General features: G+C 24.4%; 1 protein-coding gene across 3 annotated transcripts in view; it reads left to right on the top strand.

The window, feature by feature from the left end:
• The window catches only part of LOC126908834 (uncharacterized), a 46645-nt gene extending 22775 nt beyond the window's left edge, over nt 1-23870 (top strand). Inside the window, exons 2-7 of one of the 3 annotated variants that reach the window (XM_050691137.1) lie at nt 5395-5528; nt 5645-5850; nt 8267-8402; nt 15216-15349; nt 22545-22782; nt 22893-23703. In XM_050691137.1, the coding sequence (XP_050547094.1) occupies nt 5665-5850; nt 8267-8402; nt 15216-15349; nt 22545-22782; nt 22893-22930 (732 nt within the window). In that variant the 5' untranslated portion in view covers nt 5395-5528; nt 5645-5664 and the 3' untranslated portion in view covers nt 22931-23703. Of the gene's footprint in view, nt 1-5394; nt 5529-5644; nt 5851-8266; nt 8403-15215; nt 15350-22544; nt 22783-22892; nt 23704-23836 lie in introns of those variants that run through there. The other 2 variants (XM_050691136.1, XM_050691135.1) reach the window with 2 other exon arrangements.
• The last annotated feature ends 154 nt before the right edge of the window (nt 23871-24024 follow it).

Here is a 24024-nt window from a genome sequence, read left to right as displayed (position 1 = left end):
ACCGTAAAATAGTACATGAAAATTCAAATTTTCACAAACTTCAAAACGCTACAGAATATTTACTACTGAATATTAATAAGATATTTTTTTACTAAAATTTTTCTTAAATTCTACTCTACAAAATAGCTATCTTAGATTTTTTTTTTACATTTTATTTAAAATTTAAAAATAATTAATATTTTTAATAAAATGTAAAAAAATTAAATATTGAGATATTGCTATAGACCTAACGTATAACTATTATTTAAAAAAAGAATCAACTAAAAATATTAACTGGATCAAAAGTTATTTAAGTTGTCATTGAGTGGTGGGCCACCCTGTATATATATATTAATAAGAAATTTTTTTATCAACATTTTTCTTAATTTTATTTAAAAGTTAAAAATAATTTATATTTTTAATAAAATGTAAAAATATAAATTATTGAGATATAATTATAGACATAACGTATAACTGTTATTAAAAAATTAGTAAAAAATATTAACTGAATGAAAAGTTATTTAAGTTGTCATTGAATGCTGGGCCACCCTATATAATAACTTACATAATATAATATTCATAATAATAACAATAATAGTAAACCTTTAAATTTTGTTATAATTTTCAAAAGGTTTATTTACATAAAAGTTGAAGTGGAATTTTTCATTAAAACTCGAATTGACACATCTAAAAAATTATTTATACATCCATCAAATTAAACTCAGTGAGTTCATGTACAATTTTAAATTATGCCAAAAAAGTGGTTTCTTATTGTTTCAAAAATGGCTAATGTTTTTTAATATAGTACACAAATATTTTAAACCTTCTTTGGAAATACTTGTATAATTGTTAAACTTGTTTATGTTACAATTGCATGATAAAATTAAAAGGAAATGTCTAACTGATAAATCATTTACGTCGATAACATAATGTGCCGTTAAATTAATTTTTCTTTTATTAATGTAATATTGGGATAACTTTTTTTTGAAATATTTTATTTTAAATCAATTACTTACAAAGTTTAAGTTGTGTAAAAGTATATATCACATTCTTGAAATTAAGTAAATTTATTTGAGAACATCAAGGTTTCTTTATAAACTAAACTTTCGCAAAAACTTCTCTTTTCAGATCATTCGAAAAAATAACTTTTAAGCTCTGAGTATACTATTTCATGGATTTAAAATCAATTTATCATCTGCATAATCATTCATTCAAATCATAAGCCAATGGTTGAATTTATTTGATTCTTTCTAAAAGACTTATCCTCGCCTCGGGATTTCAGAATGATATACTTGACCAAAGTTTTTTATTTTCCGTTCCTAACAATGTTTTGAAAGGTTTTTTCTACTTTATTTGACCTACAACCATGCTTATCATTTTAGCATACTAAATCCCCGTAAAACGACTCAGTAATTTAGTATTTCCTGTTATAAAATGTATAGTCATTTATTGAGTGATATTTGATGACCAAATTATAATATAAATTGGCTAATTTGTAAAAAATGTAGACTACATAAAAATAAGCTATTGTTTTTTTAAATTTTAGTTTTATGTTGGTTTAAATATATTTATGTTGAGCTAAACTATTTCTCCTATCGTACTTACAATTGAATTTAATTGAATAGATACAATTTTTGTAAACCGTTTCCTTATACAAACATGCTCATTTTGTAGTTAAACATTCACGGATTGACAACAAAATACAACACTACTTGACGTATTGTTGATGTTGTTTAGTTCTGATTTATGTTTGCTTAATGATTGCATTAATTTACTATATCAAATACATTATGCGATATAAAAATTGATTTTTATCTACTTCATTACATCATTCTGTAATAGATTACAATGTTTAAATTTTATCTTAAAATTTACTGGTAAATACAGTACTATGCCACCTGAATAATTACTAGTACGCTATATTTTTATTCATAGACAAAATGGACTCGACAAAAATTCATAGATTCATCGAGAAATTTGATACTTTAAGTAAGCGTTTCTTTCAGCCTTATTTTGGCAACTATTATCTCAAAAATAATTACACCTAAGTGAACGCGTAATTGTCTAGGTATTATAAACTACATTATAGAATTTGAAACTTGATGCTACTATGCGAATATATGGCAGTTTTATACGACAATACAATGCTGATACATGTAATAATAGTATATAGAATAGTATCTTATGTAACACTCAATTTATATTTTCTTTTTATTTTATTTTTTGATTAATATTGTGTTGGCAAAATAAATATTGGAAATACAAAATATTGAACATAAAATTTTATAAACTTATTTTAAAATGTATTCTACTTCAATAATATGCTTGTATTATATTTATTTTATATGCGATATATGGTAAAAATATTTTATATTTTTTTAAAGAGGTACCATTGAAAATATAGATATTTTTTTTATGAGGAAAAATTATCACGAAATTTGAACTTGTTATACTGTTTTAAGATGTTTTCTGAAATGTGATAAAAACGTACCGGTGAACAATTTGAAATGGTATATACTTATATTGTTTATTAGCTCTTGGGATTCTTTTTTCGTTTGTTCGGGTTTACTTAAAATTAAAACGCTCCCTCGCCAGATCGTTTCTGAATGAAAAACTAATAGATTGTTATTATAACGTATTTGTTGTGGTTCTTGCGGTAAGTTTAAAGGAGTAAGCAAAGCTGTTTGCCGGGCGGGTAATGTATGTCAGAGCATATGTGTGGGTGGACCGATATATTAAAGAGCAAGAGGTATGCTATTGACAACCGAGTGCGATGTTTTTGTCTGCCGTTTCCATCCTTTGCCTTTCTTGTTCACTTTCACCTTCGCCTGTATGTCGGCAATCTGCCGAGCGTTGTCACTTAATGTAAACACCCTATACCTCTGCCACCACATCGTTATCAAGTAATGGATTTTTGGTAATGTACATCATATTATAATAAATTCAGTGCTTAATGTGTTTTTATAAAGCGTGTGGCTTCCTTTAAACGACGCGAACAAAGCACTGACTACAAGAACGTTGTATTATTCGGGATTGCATAGATTCTCACCAAACAAAATTTATTTTTCTAGGATACAATTTCTCTTACAAAAACAGTTTAATTTCTAAAATCAATCATAATGACATACTTTTAAAAATAGTGTCATTTGGATAAATTTTTAATAAAATATTTGTCGGAAATAAGGCTAGAGCACTAAAATGTTGTCGAGAAAGAGAGCTGTAATGATGTAACTATTTGGGGGTTTATTATTCATTATAAAAATATAATGAACAGAAAAAGGTTTTACTCAATTAATTTAATAACGTAAAATTGACAAATTTTTTATTTTTTTCATAACTAATTTTAAATTTTAAATAATGTCTTGTGTACTAAAAATAAATTTAATTTTAAGTTACTTTTCAATTTATTTTTTATTTGAGTTCATATTTGTCAAATCTCAAACCGTTATTATTATATTTATCGCTTATTATTTAATATGTTTATAGAATATAACAGTTTTAGCTTTAGACTAACACAATATAAATTCATTTATTCTATGAAGGTACAAAATTAAAAATATGAGTTATGAAAAATTGTATTTGTTAGTATTAAAAAATATATACATTCAATACCTATATACACCATATGATGTTCTGTTTGTTAAAAAAAATAATCATTTTAAATTTATTATATCCATAAACTTGCATAAAACAATATTGAGAACAAAACATAATTATTTATTTTTATTTGGAAGGTTAAAATAATTACAAAAAGGTTTTTCTGATGGAACTCTATTATTTATTTTTTAGTCCTTTGCGTTACTTTTTATTTCAATGATTCCGATATTTTTTCATATGCCTTACAATACTTTGCATGATTTGGAGAAAAATAATTGCGTTTGTACTATATAATCTAAAGCCAATTAATTCTATTCTTTTGAATTAAAACAATATTGTTTTTCCTTGAGCTAAAAAGGTAAATTACAAGTTATGTAGAAAAATAATAGTATTTTATTCAATAAAAAAACTTTTATAAGTACTAAAAATATAGGCCAGCAAGTTAGTTTCAATTTTATTTCGATAAGTATATTTATATTTAAAATATTATATAATTTTGTGTAAAACGAAAATATTTATTAGATTAGCCTCTGATGAGTTGTTATGTAACGGATGTTTTATGAATTTTTATTTATTATTTTCATTGATATTATATACATTTTTTTTAATTTAAAATAATTCAATATCAAGTCATAATAGTACAACAATTCGCATAAATACTACTTATAAATAAACATTTGGTTATTTCATTAAAATTTATATACACTTTATATTACATTACTTTTATAAAATTCTTGTATTGCGTTTTTAAGTAAGCCGTTCTTATATTTTTAACGGATGTTAATTCACAAGGTTGTCGTAGGTTTAACAACGTAATTATTTTTGAAAAATGTTTATAATGGTTATTAAGGTTGTTATTTATGTATGATATCTGAGCTTATGTAAATTTATCCAACATTAAAAAAGTTTTTGGGCGTTTATAGTTACCTTAACATCATACTCGCACTACTGAATAAATGAAGAGTAATTTTTTGATTTAGTTTAAAATGACTGAATTTTCTTAAAATGTTAGGTACGTTCAGTAAAATGATAGGTTGTCATCATCACAATTCTTTTTATTTTTTAAATTAAATGAATGAAAATTGTATTATGAGAAAACAACAAAGAATAATGCCATTGGCATTTGCTAAATAAATTGTGTTATTTCACTTGTAAAATAATGGAATACAATGCATAGTATTTGTATTTTTTATTAGTTTAATTTTAATAGTTTATAGTTAAGTTGATTTAATAAAATCTAAATCACTGATTTAATCAAGTTATTTCTTATCGAAAAATTAAACATTTTTTTTCATTATTTCTATATTTATTTAAATATCTATTATTTAAAACATAAATTCAGCCAATGATTTGGAAAAAAATTAATAGAAGTTTGTTGTTATAAAATAGAATTGGTAGTAAAATACATAAAAATGGTAATCTTGTTTTTGCACATGGATGAAATAAGTATTTCAAGAAAAGTATTATTTGAAATAAAATAAAAACGCTATCAAATATCTTGTTTTATTATCGAAAAGGTAGGTTGAAACATTTAAATCGATTTTCATACACACCGAGTATGAAAATTTACAGTAAGTAAACGTTGAATTGTATAGAAATGTAGTTTATTTAAAATTCTTAAAGTAATACTTAAATAGAATAAGAAGTATTAGAATTTGCACAACAAAACAATATTTGGAGCCATTTCAAATTGTTTTAACACTTATTGAAAAATAAGAAATTTTTGAAGATAATACGTTTATTTTTAAACAAAATATTATTGCTTATGTGCTCTAATTCAAAAATGTGTGAATTAATTTGAAGTATATGGTTTTGTAGATGGCATAGTGAATTCCGTCGATAGTTTCTACAGACAATTTATGAGGTTGAAAATGCAGTAATCTAAAATCGTTTAAGGTGTATATTAAGTACCGAATTTTCCATAACTGACTAAATTTTCCCATTAAGATACAGTTAAGTTTAAACGAAAAAGATATGCAAATTTCAAGTTATTGACATTTAAATCATGCATAATTTCAACGATGTGCGTAGTTAAACAATTATTAATTGTAATCTAATTTATTTACAGAATGTCAGGGAATATCAAATATGAGCATAACTATGCCAGCAGCCGTCGCGTCTGGCGAATCTGTCAAAATGACGTGTACGTATAATTTGGGAACCGATCCTTTGTACACAGTTAAATGGTACAAAGGCAGTAAAGAGTTCTTCAGGTATGTACCGAAAGAATTGCCACATACTCGAGTGTTTCCGTGGCCTGGAATCAACGTAGACGTAAGTAATTGAGAGGTTTTTTAAAGTTAATCAAATGAAATAAGTTTTAACAAAACGAAATGAAAATAATAATTTTTATATCAATTATGTTGTATGATGTTTTTTATTATAAAATTACAAACGCATTTTGCTCCAAAAGCTTTGATGGTTTAATATTTCTACATAAAACACTAATTTACAAAGCCAATTAAAACGGAATTGATTTTTTTCACGAAGCATGCAAACAATTCAGTTTTGAAAACTACGGCATTCAACCCTTCGTATTTTTATTGCCTTTAAAATTTATTAATTAGTGATCGCTATATCGTCAAACTATTCTTACAAAGCGGTTCATACATAGGTCATTGAGTACATCACAACTAAAGTTTAATGTATGACTGTAATAATATTATGGTTGTGCAATAAACGTGTTAGGGCCTATTTAAATCAGTAATACATGTTTGAATTTAAAACGGTGTGCGATTAACTTTTGGTGCGGTGTAAAGCATAACGGCATCGAAATACACATTGGTATACAATGGAGATTTATCACCTGTTCATTGATGCAAATGGCAACCGTATTATTCATGTTTTCCTATAATTTCATTTTTGCCTGAACACAACCATTCCCTTATTTTAATTCAAACTAGTATAAATGTATAAAATTATTTTTTAACAACCGCTTCCCCGCCTATAAGTTCAAGATCACTGTTTGACTGAAAACCTATGTAGATTTTAATTGTAGTGTGGTTTAGAATGGGTATAAGGTATAAGTGGATAAACGTTATTAGTAGAAACCAGTAAGAGCTGCTTCCGCACTTACTATTATCTCGCTCTATATATTAAAATGCTTGTAACTTAATATGTACTTGTACTAAGTTGTCAGTTAAATATGGTTTGCCTGTGTATTTCGTTAATGAACTTTTTATAGCTAATTTATAAACGAAAAAATCTCTGAAAAGTAGTACCTTACCTTCGACAGACAATGNTAAACGAAAAAATCTCTGAAAAGTAGTATCTTACCTTCAACAGACAATAAGTGTAATGTAAATAGCACAAAGAATATTATATGTGCTTTCTTTTACTTAAACTCTATGCTGATAGGATATTGGCTATGATATGTTATTATTATTATTATTTGTTGTATCATAAGACGTTTTTTGGAGGTCTTCCCATTTTCTAATCATTTTACACGTCATAACCTCTATAAACTTGACATCACGTTGGAATAGTGCTGCAAAAGTTTTTTTTAAATTGAAAGGAAAACTTTATCTTGTTCAAACAAAATATTTCAAAATTATTCAAGTACTTTTTTATGTTCTTAAAACCAATGAATCTTAGAAAATATAACATTAAGAAACAATGGAATGTTTATAAATTAAAGTTTCTATGGACACGACATAATGGTGTCTTTATCAACCATTTTATTTCAGGCAATGAAAAAAAAAATCAAATTAAGTTTAATTAAATTAAACTATTATTATTCTTTTTTGTTTAAACATTATAAAAAATAAAAATTAAATTAATTTTGAATGAAATTTTTTTTAGATAAAATAAAACAAATGATATAAGTGTATTTTTAAATTCGGAGTTTTGTATTATGATTTTAATAAAATTAAAAAAAAAAAGTTTTAATTTTCATCGTTTTATAAAATATTTACTGTATAAAAATGTATTTGAATTTATTAAAATATTTATCTATAATCATTAATATGTTAAATTTTTCACCATTAGCATACAAATTATAATGCAACATTTCGAGAGAAAAAGATTATCAAATTAACTTTATGAGATTATCTAGTTAAATTGGGTCACCTCCTTTTTCACCAAAATATAATTGAATATTATGTCTGATATTTTATAAGAAACCATATACACTATTAGGGCAAATCACTAGATTTCTCATAAAATACTGTTTAGGTTAAGAAAATTATTTTTGTTATTTCTTAGTTTTATAAATTTCTTAATATATGAGCCATTAGTTACATTTTTAATTCAACCCTTACTTCTTATAAGAGTTAACACTCTTAAGTTAACACTTAACTTTTTTAAATGGAAACATACTAATTGACTAGCTTAATTATATATTAAATATAACAATTTACCATTTATAAGTATTAAAACTACTTATAATATTATCCTAAATTTCTGCGAACATTATCAATAATACTAAATAAATTATTTAAACTTATTTTTGCGAAAATTGGAAATGACTTTTGGCCAAAATCGAACTCGATGATAAGAAAGAAGGTAATTTTAATTGAAAATGGCCATCCCCGTTAAATCGATCTATCAAAAAATTTCGTAGTAGCTAGTATTGTAATTAATAATGTTTACCTTGTTTTCAAGTTTAATGTAGTGCTACGGAATTACTAAAACGAATGTTAATTATATTAAACTAGTCTAGTAAAATTGTATTATCCTATTGAAATTTTAGGTTAGTCAGTCCGGTCCTAATCAAGTGGTTCTCAGAGATGTTCAAAGGTACTTATCTGACAAATATCGATGTGAAGTGTCAGCAGACGCTCCTTCATTTCACACGAAAATTGTATCAGCGTGGTTGCACGTCGTATGTAAGTATAAAAACCATATCATGTGTGAGACATTATAATTTTATAAATGCTCTAAGCTCTAAATCTTCACTCAACATAACTCTGTGAGGTATTAGAAAACGTTGTCGGTGGATAAAGTTTAGTGAATATTACTTATTGAATGAAAAACTTATTCGAATTAACTGAAAATTGTATTTAAGGTTCGACAATTTCCAACTTTCCAAATTCAATTAAATTATTGAAACACAATGTCAGATTTGGTCTAACTTTGACTGACACATAATGGTTTATTAAACTTATTTTCCTATGACAAAATAATGGCTATAAAATCTAATTTAATGAGAGATAATAATTTCCACATCGGAATAAAATTATAAAAACGTGTAACTTATTCATTATATTGAAATACAAAATAATAATTATTTTTAACGTCACTTTTTTTGTTAATATAAATCTTATAAGAAAATGTTGTACTTTTTAATATTTAATTAACAGTGGTTTCGAACTAAATTGCAATTATGTGAAAAGTTTCCGTGATAAGCTCTTCTTGTATCTAAGTTAAATTTAGATATGTGTGCCCCAAAAAAGTTATTATAATTTATTAAATTTTTTTTGCTCATTATTTTGAAAAAAATTTAAATATAATTCTATTTGGCTTCAATCTTACTATGGTGACTTTAAATTAGTCATAGGCTATAACTTCAGGTGTAGATATATGAATTTTATTGAGGCAAAAGAAGTTCAGCCAAAGTGTATAATGATGAAATCTCAAAATCTAAATGTCATAAATGAATTTTATAAACGTAGACCGTAAGTACAGTGTTATAACTAGGTCGAACTAACATTTAGTAGCAGTCACATATAATAATAGCAATCAATTATTTATTTCAAAATTTTAAAAAATTGATGAGAAAAATATTTATTTTTTTTTTAAATAATTTATATAATTTTATTTTTAGTACATAAAAGTAATTATAGAGTTTCTGGATTTATATATTGAATGATCTTTGTCTAATTGATCTAAGATAACTATAACAATATATAGTTATATAAGTTTATGTAATATCCTTTATTAAAAATAATATCTTTATAATAAATGTAACATCCTTTTAATTTAACACATTTTTATGATTATATAATAAAATGATCATCAATCAATATACATAATAACTTTTAGGTTATATACAGTGTTTCCACTTACAATAAACAGAATATATCAGTTTAATTTAAAAAAATCATTAAAAAAACTGTTATTTAAATAAAACCGTTATGGAGGTATCTATCTAATATATTACTGATATTGATGGAAGAATTCTTAGTCTAAACATTTAAAATTTTATTTTCGATGTTTTACACTGTTAAAATATATAATATTAAAACATGTTATTTTAAGGGGTATAATAAGCACTTAAATATATTTCTTTGATATCCAATAAATTTTTCAGCATATAATCGCATATTATAATTTGTAAAATTTTTACTGAGCCCCTACAAACAAACAACAAATTTATCGACCCCTAAATCATATATTCCCATATGCTCCATATAAAATTTTATATTTAAAAAAGTGCACCCCTTTGTACTTTTAGATTGAGATAAATTTAAATATTTATATAAACTTGAAATCAGCGATCGTTTGTAAAGTCACAAATTCCAAGAACCATCTTTAATTCGTATTATTGACTGTTCGTCTTTTTTTTATAAAGATAATTCGAGAGTGAATCTTTTTTCACAAAATAGTGTCAACAACTCATTATTTCTGAAACTGAATTTTTGATAAGTCAAACGGGGAAAATAAATACAATTAAAATTGATTTGTTTATCAGTTTTTTACCTCCCCAAAAAACTCACTGTTATCAGTTTGAAATCGTCGTTAGATTAGTGTTAGCTCTCCAACTACATACATACATACATACATACATATATATGTAATGATTTAATAAGCATACTACCCCGATTTTTTCGTTATATAATGATTTTTTTATAATAACGTATAGATTAGAATTTAATTTATTTTTATAAACTATTGTAAAGTTTATCAAGAGAAAAATAAAATTGTGACTGGTAGTTAACTATATTTGTATTACTCTTTTTGAGATATTAGAATTCATTATTTTCAAAAATACAAAAAAATTTAAATTAAAATTCATCAAATGGTAATTAAAAATATTCTATATTCATAATAATTGCATTCATGCATATAAATTAGAAGTAGCTTATTTATTAGAAATACTCGTTATCGTTCTACGAGTAATCATGATTTATGCAGTTTCTTTTATATAATACTGTTTTCCACTAGCCAATTTATATTGCAGTATAGTTTGAAATATTCTGTGGAAATAATTACAAAAAATCCTGATTGACAACCACTTAGTAAAATAATCATCATGGTTGAAGGAAAGCCTTTGTCACATACAATTTTTGACAAATCAGACGGTCTTTCAAAAAGAAAACAACAAAATGATTGGGTTATTTAAGTCATTTCTTTCATTTAAATAATGTCACCTTTTGATTTCGAGTTAAAACATTTTTATGATCATAATAATACCTGAAAAGTTTATACTTAAATAGAATGTGAAAAAATAAACAAACCACCTTCAGTTATTATAATGAAGAGTCAATAACTTAAAAGAATACTAATATTTAATATGGCAATATTTAATTAAAATGAGTAAACAAAAAAGTTTGATATGAAGGAATAAATGTTTTTTCTCCTAAGTTAAGACATAAAAAAAAAATTAAAAGATTAAATTTTATAAAATAATGTATAAACCTCATTTATTTCAAAATAAGTATAAAATGTAATCTTTACAGTTACATTAGACTTTTACCACAAATCAAAATAGTTTTTTTTAATTTCATGCTAAAAATGGTGTATAAAAATAAATTAATTTCATTACTCAATATTGATCAATAAAAATATTCTATATCCAACCAAAAAAAAATTCAAGTCTTATAAAATGAATAATAGACTTAAAATAGAATTTTTAAAGTATACTAAAATATAATATAAAAGTATAATAGCTTTTATAATCTATATTATGTATATAATTGATTTAATATTAGATCAATGATTTTGTAACGACTAAAAAACACTTCAAAATGATCCAAGATTTGATAACTATTTAACATTGTTTTATGACTAAAATTACATTATTAATTTTAATATTAGATATTACCATAGTTTACTCTATGTTTCAATTTGAAAAACTTAATTAGATAGTATTTTAAAAGAAGAAAAAGTTACGGACCATTTATTTTTTAAATTATAGAACAGGATATTATGGACTTATGAATAATAAAAATATATTTTGTACTTTTAAAGTTATTGTGTGAGTTCATGAATTACTTTGTATTTAAAATTGTATTATTATAAAAGTAAAACTTAATAGTTTTTGTTCTTATTTTTATTGATATTATAATTTTTTTAGGGTTACTTTTTCTATATCATTTATACTAGAGTTTATAAATAATTAGTATACTATATATATCATTTTTTATCTTTATCTGTTTTATAGATTTAAAATGGCTGTAAAATGAGCATTTATCTGTAAATACTTATTTACTAAACTGTCAAAAAACTAACTATAACTATGAGGTTTCTATTAATAAAACTAAACCCTAATAGTTTTCCGGAATTAGAGATATTTTAAACTAATATGTTTATGCTGTTTAATAATCAACATATAGTTTATAATATACTATAATATTTATTGTAAATTAAATACGAAATCAATTTGAATTGATGTGGTTGTATTGCACATACAATACGATATATTGCATACGGTAGATTGGCATTTTGGAAAGAACAAAATAAAAGTTTCAGTCAAAATTCGTTTTGTTGGTCTTTTTTTGAAGTAAAATCACGTTCAACTAATTTGCATTGCCTTTAATTCTCCATGGTAAAGCTAAAGAGTTCAAAACGAGATATTTTCGTTTTTAAATGGTATTATAATCCTTTGCGTGTTCTAATGCAATTCTAAAAACTGAAAAAATTAGCTTTGTAAAAATATTTTACTATATTGAGTCAAATTTAAAAGAAAAAACATTTAATAAAAACCAGGACGCAAAAATATAATTCTAGTTGTTTTTATCTGTTAAAGTCATAGTGTATTTCAGGGGAAAGAGAATAATGTTACCACATTTTTCAAATTAAACTGAAAGCTCAAAACATGTTTTCTCATACTATTTGTCATTTTATTTGTTTTGGATTTCTTCGAGTTTTTGTAGACAAAATTGTGTTCTCAGGATTAAAATCTACACAAGATGACGTTCGTTTGAACTACAAACCCCAGCTGGCATTAACGACTAGCTTGGATAAATATTTTTTGAGTATACAGTTTTATATCATTATCTTTTTTAAAATCGACACTATAGAAGTAGTTATTTGGTCTGATAAAAATCGGTCAGTTGTTATTTATACTATTTAATTTTGGTGGTGAACTTTGATAAAACATATACATTAATATAATATGTTGTTTTGAATTAATATTTAAAAAGTAAAATGAGAGTTGTCAACTAGCATTGAAATTGTTTTTTAGTCATTATCAGTCAAAGATAATAATAACATAATGACGAGTGTATGTGGTTTATATAATAACTTGGTGCTTAAACGTATCATTCTTGATAAGCTTTGAAACAATAAATCGACTACAAATTGATTATATATGACTTTCTTTTTTTTTAGCCTGATGTACTTTGAAGATTTAGGTTTGTTAGCAATCTTTTTTTCTATATAGAATTTTAAAAGTCAAGTGACTTTATTTTAAAAGAAACAATTATTAGAGAGTTTTAATATTTAATTTGATACATTTTTATTAATAGTATTAGGACATAGGTGTTGTCAATTTTAACTGATAATAAGTAAAACCATACAAAGAATTTACAAATTTGATTACCGAATATTTTATTTAATTTTTAAATTTTCTTATTAAAATAAATGGTGGTCTTATACATCACATGCGCCACCCATCTAAGGGACACCTGCAATTTTCTCAGATCACATTACTAACAACCATTAAGGCATTAGTACGGTTTGCTACCTTAAACTTAAGATAAGAGGAATCAATTATGGTTATACGATGATGAGGCAAGCAAATAGGTTAAGTTGAGGAGCAAAATTAAGTACAAAGTATTATTGCCAAATATCTTTTAATAAGTAAGTAATTATCAAGGCTCATAACTTTAGCATTTGTTTTTTTTTGTCAGGTTATAGGCATTCTTACGTAAGTTATATATTTTTCCAGGAAACCAATAAGCTAAATACAAAATTTTATATTTCATATTTCGAAATTTAAGTAATATTTTGCTTATTTTGCGTTTTTAGTATCGAAATTAAAAAAGAATATCAGGTATATAAAACAAACAAATTTTTTTACAACTATAGTAACGAAAAAAATTTGATACTAAAGCAGCGCAAATTTATCTTTAATTAAATAAATAAAATATATATTTACACATACTTCTACCTTACATTCAATGATTTTTATTTAAGCTTGTTTATTTAAATATGATCGCGTATTGATTTTGTCTAAAATAGATTATTATTATTTTTATCAAAATATTTATGGACCGACCCGATTGCAGTCTTTAGTAATTGTATAAACTATATCGTTTAAGAATAATGGTTTTTGGTGGTTTTGTTTAAAAATTGAATTTATTCATTTATTTTTATAAATAATCGTGAAAATTCATCTTTGAAAAGCGTAGAGAAATATGTTAAAAATGATAATATTTCACACATTTTTTTAATCTGAAATTTTTATACTAAATATATTTTAATATATAGACTGAGGAAGATATGCCAGGATATATTATTTTTCGTCATTAAGCATTTCTCTACCATACTACTTGTCCAATAGATGTAAAAACAGTTTTGAAGAAATTCTTTTGGTGAGACTATTTTTTCACGTTTAATACATTTAACAAATATCTAAATTGCCATTAAAAAAATCAAGTTGATACAATTATGAGGGATAAGAGGTTAAAAATATTTAACCACTTATATTTGAAAAATATATACTACTCGACAATGCCAAAAAAAAATTCTGAAAATTGTTATTATTATAGGAGATTGTCTGGTATCTGGTGCAAGTCAGCCATAATACTCGTCCCGTTCATCAATAGCTCTTAGCCAAAAATTATCTTTGACTCCTTAATATGTGAAAGAGGGCCACCGCTTTTGTAACATATTAAGTTTGGAAAATATAAGGATGTAAAAATGATTATTTTTTTCATTATTATTTTAGAAGAAACCTAACGAATTGACCAACGATAAATCAATCCACTTGTATAAGGGTAAATTTTTAATCTGGAGAGAGACCTATTTATTGTTTCATTAATACTTTTCCCAGTTGAATAAAACTTTAAAATAAATAGTTTCATTAAGTTTTAGTTTTTATTTTTATAATATAGTATGTTAAAACTGTTGATTAAAATTGTATTCATCTCGAGAATGGGATAAATCGTTAACACTTCGTTANAGTATGTTAAAACTGTTGATTAAAATTGTATTCATCTCGAGAATGGGATAAATCGTTAACACTTCGTTATTCATTGTTTTCAACTTTTTTTCCTAAATCAACTCTTTAAGACACATCTTAACTGAAATAGAAGCTTGAAAAGTAGTTCCTCCTAAGAGTTTAACAATGTTTTACTCTGGTTGTCATTCAAATTTCATTAATGAATTCTGTTAATATTGACTTAAAATTAATCGAAGTTTATATCAAATCCTAAGAAGTTTATAAGCCACAAAGCAATACTCGGATCTTAAGTTGCTCTTAGAACTTTGAAAATAAAAAAAAGTTTTTATTTATGTTTTGCTGTGTTTTACAGATCCTCCGATTGGACGACCAATACTGTCACTTGAAAAGCGGCATTACACAATTGGTGACAAGTTGAAGGGTAATTGTACATCACCACCATCCAGTCCACCATCGAACGTTACTTGGTATCTCAATGATAAATGGGTAAGAAAATTGTACAGACTAATTTTTTCTAATTATAATTCCCGTTGTTTGCATCGAAAATTAGTTGCCTAAACAAAATAATTAATTCGTAATTTCTTTTTATATTTTTCTTGGTGACTTATTTGATTGTTTTAGAAAACATATAATCGAAATAAGGCTTTTTGTGAATTCAAGTATATCTTAACCAGAATTATAAAGGATAATAATTTAACGATGACTCACACAATATATATAAAATTATAAAATATTACATTAATCTTTCGTGATTTAATAGTATTCTGCGTTTTATAATTATTAAAAATGAAAATTCTCTCTATCCCTCTAATTTCCCTTTAAAATTTTAACAAATTATTAAATTAAAACATATGTTTTACTACCTTACAAAATAGACAAAAAACTATCTGAGCAAATTGTACGAGTCAGTTATCATTCCTAATGTCTCTATTCATGCAGAGGAAGAAATAGGGAAGTAGGCTGTATGAAATGAGTAAAATATATTTAAATAATATAAATAATTAACATAAATCATAAAATCTTATATATATATACTAATATGGGTAGGGGGACATTTAATACTAATGCCACAGTGGTACATGGACAAAAAAATAATAATGTATGTAAAAGGCATAAAATAATGACAAATAATTTTGGAAATTAATCACTCTTTATTAAAGAAGACTGCAGGTGAAGCGCAAGTCTGTTTATTTTTATCTCTAAGCACTAACAAATTTCTTTTTCTCTTCCACCTTCCTATAAAAATGCTTATATATTTTTAAAAGTTATTGAAATTTAAAAATAAAAGAAAGGATAGGAATAATTTTTTTTTTTTTTAATTATATAATGTAAAATAATCATAATTTATGTATTACATATTTTTAAAGATTATGCTGGAGTCATAGTTAAACAATCACTATATAATTAATTGAAATCAATGTAATTATCTGAAATATAAATTCAATGTTTTCTTTCTTTTATTTTATTAATAAAAAACCCAGCACAGTGGGGTCGCGGCACAATGGGGACGTGGCATAGATGGATCCAGTATAAATGATATCTGACAATGATTAAAATTACTATCATAAAAGACACTTCGATACAAATCTGTAGGTTATGTTAAATTAAAAAAAAAAATGGATTATTCCAAAAGCTACATGATCTCTTATTTCCTTATTTATATTCTGATTACAAATTTTATTATTTATAAGCGTAATATATGAATAAATAAATATATACATATATAAATATATATATATATATATATATATACATATGTATATTAATAATATATAATATAAATAGTATTTATTTAAAAAAAAAACCCAGCACAGGGGGGTCGCGGCACAGTGGTGACGTGACATATTTGGATCAAGTATAATGATATCTGACAGTGATTAAAATCACTATCATAAAAAACGCTTCGATGCAAATCTTTAGATAGTGTTTAATTTTAAAAAATAGGAGGATTATTCCAAAAGCAACATTATCAGCTAGTTCGTTATTGATATCCTGATTCAGATAAAGTATATCCAATGAAAAAGGGATTATTAAAAATTATTATTTCTCATAAAAAAATTATGTTGATCCATACACTTTTCAATAAGTTATAGCATTATAAAGTTAAAAATAAAAAAATAAAATCGAGAATTTTCACACAAAAATAGCATTCGGTAGCCAATTTCACNTTATAGCATTATAAAGTTAAAAATAAAAAAATAAAATCGAGAATTTTCACACAAAAATAGCATTCGGTAGCCAATTTCACACTGAACACAAAATAAAGTACGAAATTTTTTTTTACCATAATAAAGTACACTACATTAGCTTTAATTTAAGATATATATAAAAGTGTCAGACCTTCCGGAAATTTTCAAAAGTTAAATTGAAAAAGTTAATTTTTTGTAAAAAAGTTGTCATTTTAAATCCCCTCCTGTGGACAGTTAAAGGATCAGATATAATAAAAAAATATACCAAATGAAAGGTAATGATATCATGCATCTATATAAAAAAAAAACTATATTAATATGTTCATTTTTAAAAAAGTTATGACAGTTTTTAGTAAAAAAAATTGAAAACATTTTGAAAATTAGCGATTTTTAAATTTGTAATTTTTTTGGAGGTTTCCCCCATTTACGGGGAACGAGGGATTTTTTTCAATTTTTGAGGGTAATGTCTTCGACTAGATACGATTTGTGATCTTTTGACGTATCATTGAAAGAAATCGGTTCGGTGAGAGCTGAGAAAAAGTGGTAACAGACAAAAAAAAAAAAAAAACATCTTAGTAAAACCAATACCTTCTCAGCTTCGCATAGAAGCTAAAATATATAATGCTCCATACATTTTTCAAAAAGTTTTAGCTTTACAAAGTTAAAATGTAAAAAAGAATTTTTTTACAAAAAACTTTTTTTTTTAACTTTAAAGTTCGTTTTCACCATGAAAACAAAATATATTCCGAAATTCTTTTTTTTTCATATTAAAATATATTGCATAAGCTTTAATTTAAGGTATACATAAAAGTGTCAGTATTTCCGGAACACTTTCAATCCCTCCCTGTGAACAGGTAAAGAGTCAGATTTATAAAAAAAATATATCAAATGATAGGTAAAGACATCATGCATCTATAAAAAAAATTACATAGATTTGGTTATTTTTAAACAAGTTATGGCAGTTTTAAGTAAAAAAAAATGTCGAAAATTAGCGATTATTAAATTTGTAATTTTTTTGGAGGTTTCCCCCATTTACGGGGAACGAGGGATTTTTTTCAATTTTTGAGGGTAATGTCTTCCGACTAGATACGATTTGTGATCTTTTGACGTATCGTTGAAAGAAATCGGTTCAGTGAGAACTGAGAAAAAGTAATAACAGACACACAAAAAAAATAAAACACATCATAGTAAAACCAATACCTCCTCAGCTTCGCGTCAAAGCTAATAACATTCAAAATATTAATTAAAAAACATTTATAAAATATAGTTATATTATTTTTAAACACAACTTTTTTTTTATAAAAAAATGAAAATTAATAACAAAATGATGGTATATTTATGTGCCTATTAAATTATTAGCAACTGAAAAAAATAATATAAAAGAGAAACTATTGTTATTCGATTGACCATAAATTTAAATATTTTTTTTAATAAACAAATCAAATTTGTTTTTCATAAAGAATAAAAATATTTGAAAATATTAGTACATTTATTTGTCTATAACAATTACAAGTATATCAATTTATTTTATAACTTCGGTTATTTTTTATATTTAAGAAAGCTGTATCGTGTCATAAAAATGTTTTAACACTAGTACTTTTAACAATTTGTTTTTTTGGTGTATGAAAACAGTTCGTTATATTATTTATGTCAAATTATGNATGAAAACAGTTTGTTATATTATTTATGTCAAATTATGTGAGTAATTATAAGTTTTAAACTTAAAAAGTCAACAATATTGGCCTTCTTTCACGATACAGTTGTTTTTTAAGTTATTTAACATTTGCTATTTACTCAGTCAATGCTTTATTTTAAAATTTCCTAGATTCTAAAAAAAAAAACCATTGCATTTGGTAATTACAATTTATTTCTATGTTTAAACGATTAATNCCATTGCATTTAGTAATTACAATTTATTTCTATGTTTAAACGATTAATAACAACTTATCACGGAGTACAAATTTTAAACAGTTGTATACGTTTGAATGTTGTATAAAATTCGTATACAACCAACTGTTCAGATTTTTTACTTAACCTTTAATTAAAAATAGACGAATTTTAAGTTTAAATACTACTACTTATTAATTTAAAATTTTAAATTCCGTAAAATGAATATTTTACGGGAAAAATAATTTTGTTTTTCAAACAATTTGTTATATTTTATGAAAATTAAGTAGTAATAATGTTCTACTATAAGCAGGTATTAATAAAAAAATTAATTTATTGATAAATAAGTTTTTATTAGAATAATTCAATACTAGATAAATGTACAATATAGATACAACAAATAACTAGTTCATTAAAATGTATTAATGTCCTATATAGGATAAAGTAAATACAACTTAAGATGTATACAAGAAACACTTTTAAACTGTTGAAACATATATGTAATTAAACAATTAATAGGATTTGTTTAAAAAGTTTTAAAACCAGATTATTGTCAATAATTGAATATAAACCCCAACGCTTATAAAATACTTAAAATAAGTTGCGTATTTAAGAGAGTTTTAGGATAAGCTTTCATTTATAAAACAACTGGTCTAGACTTTGATCTGATTCTTTGAAATGATAAAAACTAGAGTTAAAATGATGTTAGTTTTTATTTAAAAAGCGAAGTGTAGTAGTGATCCAGTAATGTGGAGTTGTTGCATTTTTTAGATTAATGTTGATTGAAATCTGAAAGATTAAATTACTGTTGTAAAACGCTTCGATGCGTATTTGAAAAAATATAAAAAAAAAATTTATCATATCTACCAAAAATTATTTATTCATTGACCTTAATGTTTGATTACTTATAAAGGATAATTCATCAGAACATAATTCTTTTTTTTTTCATATATTACTTTAAAATACTATATTTTGAAGTAATCTAGAATGGTGTAAGCATTTCGTTTCTATGCAAATTATTACAAAATTGGCTAATTTTACCAAAAATGAAATGATTTTTTAATGTTTTTAAATAATTTAAAGGTATTTTATACAAAAAATAGCAATAAATACTATTAAGAAATTGTTGAAAAAAAAAGTAGTATTGCTAAAAATAAAAATTAAAGTAGTGTTAAACCAACGAAACGTTTTTTATAATTTCAATTAACAAATTATAATCATCAAGTGTATAAAAAAAAAATTTTATCTAACAAAAAAAAAACCACTTAACGTCTCATTAATAAGAGTAAAAAAATTGTAACACTTCCTTCAACAAGATTTTCCTAGATAATACAAAACTAAAAATATAAATTTGTATAAAGTAAATAATATAAATTGCATTATTTAACTTGATCGACATTATATTAAATTTTTTTTGTATTTTGTAATAAAAGTTTCCGAATATTGATTAAAATTTCTAGGAAAAAACTTATGAACTCTTTTATATTCCGAAAACTAAGATTTAAATATTAATTTCTTTTCTTAAAAGATTGCATAATTTAGAAACATAAGTTTTATTTTAATATACTTCAATAATGGTAAAAAATTATAAGCATTTATATATTGTAAAAACCTTCTTAAAGTAAAAATAAAATAAAATTTTAATATACAGGGTGGCCCACCACTCACTGACAACTTAAATAACTTTTGATCCAGTTAATATTTTTAGTTGATTTTTTTTTTAAATAATAGTTAGACGTTAGGTCTATAGGTATATCTCAATAATTAATTGTTTTATATTTTATTAAAAATATTAATTATTTTAAAATTTTAAATAAAATGTAAAAAAAAAATCTAAGATAGCTATTTTGTAGAGTAGAATTTAAGAAAAATTTTAGTAAAAAAATATCTTATTAATATTGAGTAGTAAATATTCTGTAGCGTTTTGAAGTTTGTGAAAATTTGAATTTTCATGTACTATTTTACGGTATTAAACATTGAAATACGTATTGAGAAAAGGACAGAAGAAAACGCTATCTTTTCAATATACTTTTGAATGAGAGTGATAAGTAATAATTGCCTTATCTAATTTCTTATCATGGTATTAATGCCAAGTTTGTAATGTATACACATTATCATCATATGTATACACAGTAATCATGAAAAGATAGCGTTTTCTTCTGTCCTTTTCTCAATACGTATTTCAATGTTTAATACCGTAAAATAGTACATGAAAATTCAAATTTTCACAAACTTCAAAACGCTACAGAATATTTACTACTGAATATTAATAAGATATTTTTTTACTAAAATTTTTCTTAAATTCTACTCTACAAAATAGCTATCTTAGATTTTTTTTTTACATTTTATTTAAAATTTAAAAATAATTAATATTTTTAATAAAATATAAAAAAATTAATTATTGAGATATACCTATAGACCTAACGTATAACTATTATTTAAAAAAAAAATCAACTAAAAATATTAACTGGATCAAAAGTTATTTAAGTTGTCAGTGAGTGGTGGGCCACCCTGTATATAATTGAAATAAAAAATCTTTGGTTATTATTTAGTGTACTATAAAAATAGTTTAATAATAGTATAAAATTTCTTAAAATAAATTTTCAAAGAAACAATTCTAAAAAATAATTAGTTTCAAACTTATATCTCATAAATATGAAAACCATTTATCATAACTACAGATGGAAAATATGAAAAAGTTCTATGAAAATTCATTTACTATTTTTTCGACACAAGATTGAATTAACTTATATTTTGTTTATCTTTTAAAATGAATCAAATTACTTAAACCACAATAATTTTCTTTAAGAATCAAAATTAATATCTGCACTTATTGTTAATACTATTGTAGTAATAATATTTATAATCTATATATATAGTAAATTATTGTTAAACTGCCAATAATTGGGTGAACGTTATATCATTTAACTTGTTCAAAACTTTGTTTCGATCCCTGCTCAAATTAAAAATTATTTCACTAACTCTCATCTATGAAAAATAAGAAAAAATAACTAATCGCATCAAGCAGTAATTGTTGAGATGATTCTTTAAGGTTGACCAACTATAAATAATTTTATTAACTTTTAAGTAATAATTTTCAGAATATATTTATATCTTATGGTAGCCCTTTATACGGTTCAGCATTTAAACAATTTATAATAGTGAATTGAAATAATAAAAACAAAAAATCATTATTGTCAATGTTTTTAATATTTTCGTCATCTAAACCATAGAGTGACTTGATAATTAATTTAGAATCATAATTAAATTGTTGTTTATTCAAATAACTAAATTAGAACGCCATAACAATCATCTNCTATAGAGTGACTTCATAATTAATTTAGAATCATAATTAAATTGTTGTTTATTCAAATAACTAAATTAGAACGCCATAATAATCATCTGTTACTTTAACAGTGATTTTATTAATTATAATTGCTACACAAAACCATTAGAACATTGTTACCATTGTTGTCGATATTCGTATAAAAATAACTTATTTTTCGCTGTTGACATACGATGATCCTTATGAAGCCTGCGTGTAAAATGATTTATCAATTCATTTCTAATCATTTAATAGCGATGATTTCAATGATGTGTTTCAGATGAACTCGAGTTTCGCTCGTTCGTTAGACGATGATTATGAGATCGGTCGGGGTCACAAAATGCGGACCACAACAGTTGGATTGGAATTGGAAGTAAATAGTTTCAGGGTAGGCAAAATGCGTATTCGTTGCGTGGCCGACTTATATGGTGTTTTCCGTACATCGACAGAAACAATACTGGACGAAGAGAAACCTCGACTCGCATCAATTTTGAGTACATTTTCGTCTTCGCCTAACGGTAATTATTAACGATATTATTTATGATGTTTAAAATAATGAGCCCCCATGTGGGGGGTTGAATTAAGTCGGTTGTGATCCTACACGTGAACGTGTACGTTGTGTTCATAGACGACGAAGTGCTGGATGAAAAATGTAGTGTAAAATAGGTTTAAGGAGGATTAAAGGCGGCGGCGATGGCAGCACATATTCCTCGCCAGTGGTTGTAATGTAATGGTCTCCAGTCGTGTAGAAGGCAATTTATTTGTTTGCCGTGTATGTGTGTGTGTGTGTGTTTGGTAGCGTTGCTGCAATAGCGTATATATCACACGATCTTAAAACCTACACAGACGCGTAAAATACAATGAGAAAAAAAAAATAAGAAAAAGGCAAACTGTCCACCATACCGCCAATCCGAAAAACTTAATATTTATCATTTGCTTTTATCCAAACTCTTACGATATACACAGATGTTTATCATTTCCATTAAAGGCTAGCGATAGGTTTTCTTATAGTTTCCTTGTTGACCAAACTTTTTTAAGATATTGGCAATCGGTTGAAAACAGGTGTCAGATTTATCCATTTTCCACCTCATTTATTTTCATTTTCTTTCTATTATATGTTTTGGTCGGATCAATTATCTTATCTGAAATTCCTGTCTAGTGTATTTATAACAAGTGGAACACAATTGATAGCGGGTTTATTGGTTTTTAGTACAGACGATATTTTTCAGAGTTAACATCATTTTTAAACTCATTTAGAGTTTTAAGTAACTATTTAATGAAAAAAATCATGTAAAAAAAGCTTCTCAGAAAAATAATAAACTGAATATAATTACGTTTTTAAAAATAAAACACCAAAAAGAAATTTTACATTAAGACAGTCGCATTATAATGCGTTCGTATGCCAACAAACGCTATAAAAATGGCTTTACGTATTCATATTTCAGNAAACGCTATAAAAATGGCTTTACGTATTCATATTTCAGACGTAAAATATTTTGTCATATTTAATATAATGAATAGTAACATTAATACAATTAAAAAATAACTGAACTCAATTTTTTTTTTTTAAAGAAACATTTTTCTTTACTTAGAAAAATAAACAAAAGTAAGTTCTAGGTATTCCATAATACTGATATTTTTTCACAATATAATTGATCAATACATGAGTAAATAACAAACAAAATATTTTTAAAATTGAATTAATGTAGAACATAACTTAGATATTGAAGTAAACACAAAAAAACTGTCAATTTTATATA

This window comes from Daktulosphaira vitifoliae, unplaced genomic scaffold (assembly GCF_025091365.1).
Source record: "Daktulosphaira vitifoliae isolate Bord-2020 unplaced genomic scaffold, ASM2509136v1 Scaffold_16, whole genome shotgun sequence".
Taxonomy (NCBI): Eukaryota; Metazoa; Arthropoda; class Insecta; order Hemiptera; family Phylloxeridae; genus Daktulosphaira; species Daktulosphaira vitifoliae.
Note: the sequence above shows the minus strand (reverse complement) of the source record. Positions and strands in the feature narration are given on the sequence as shown.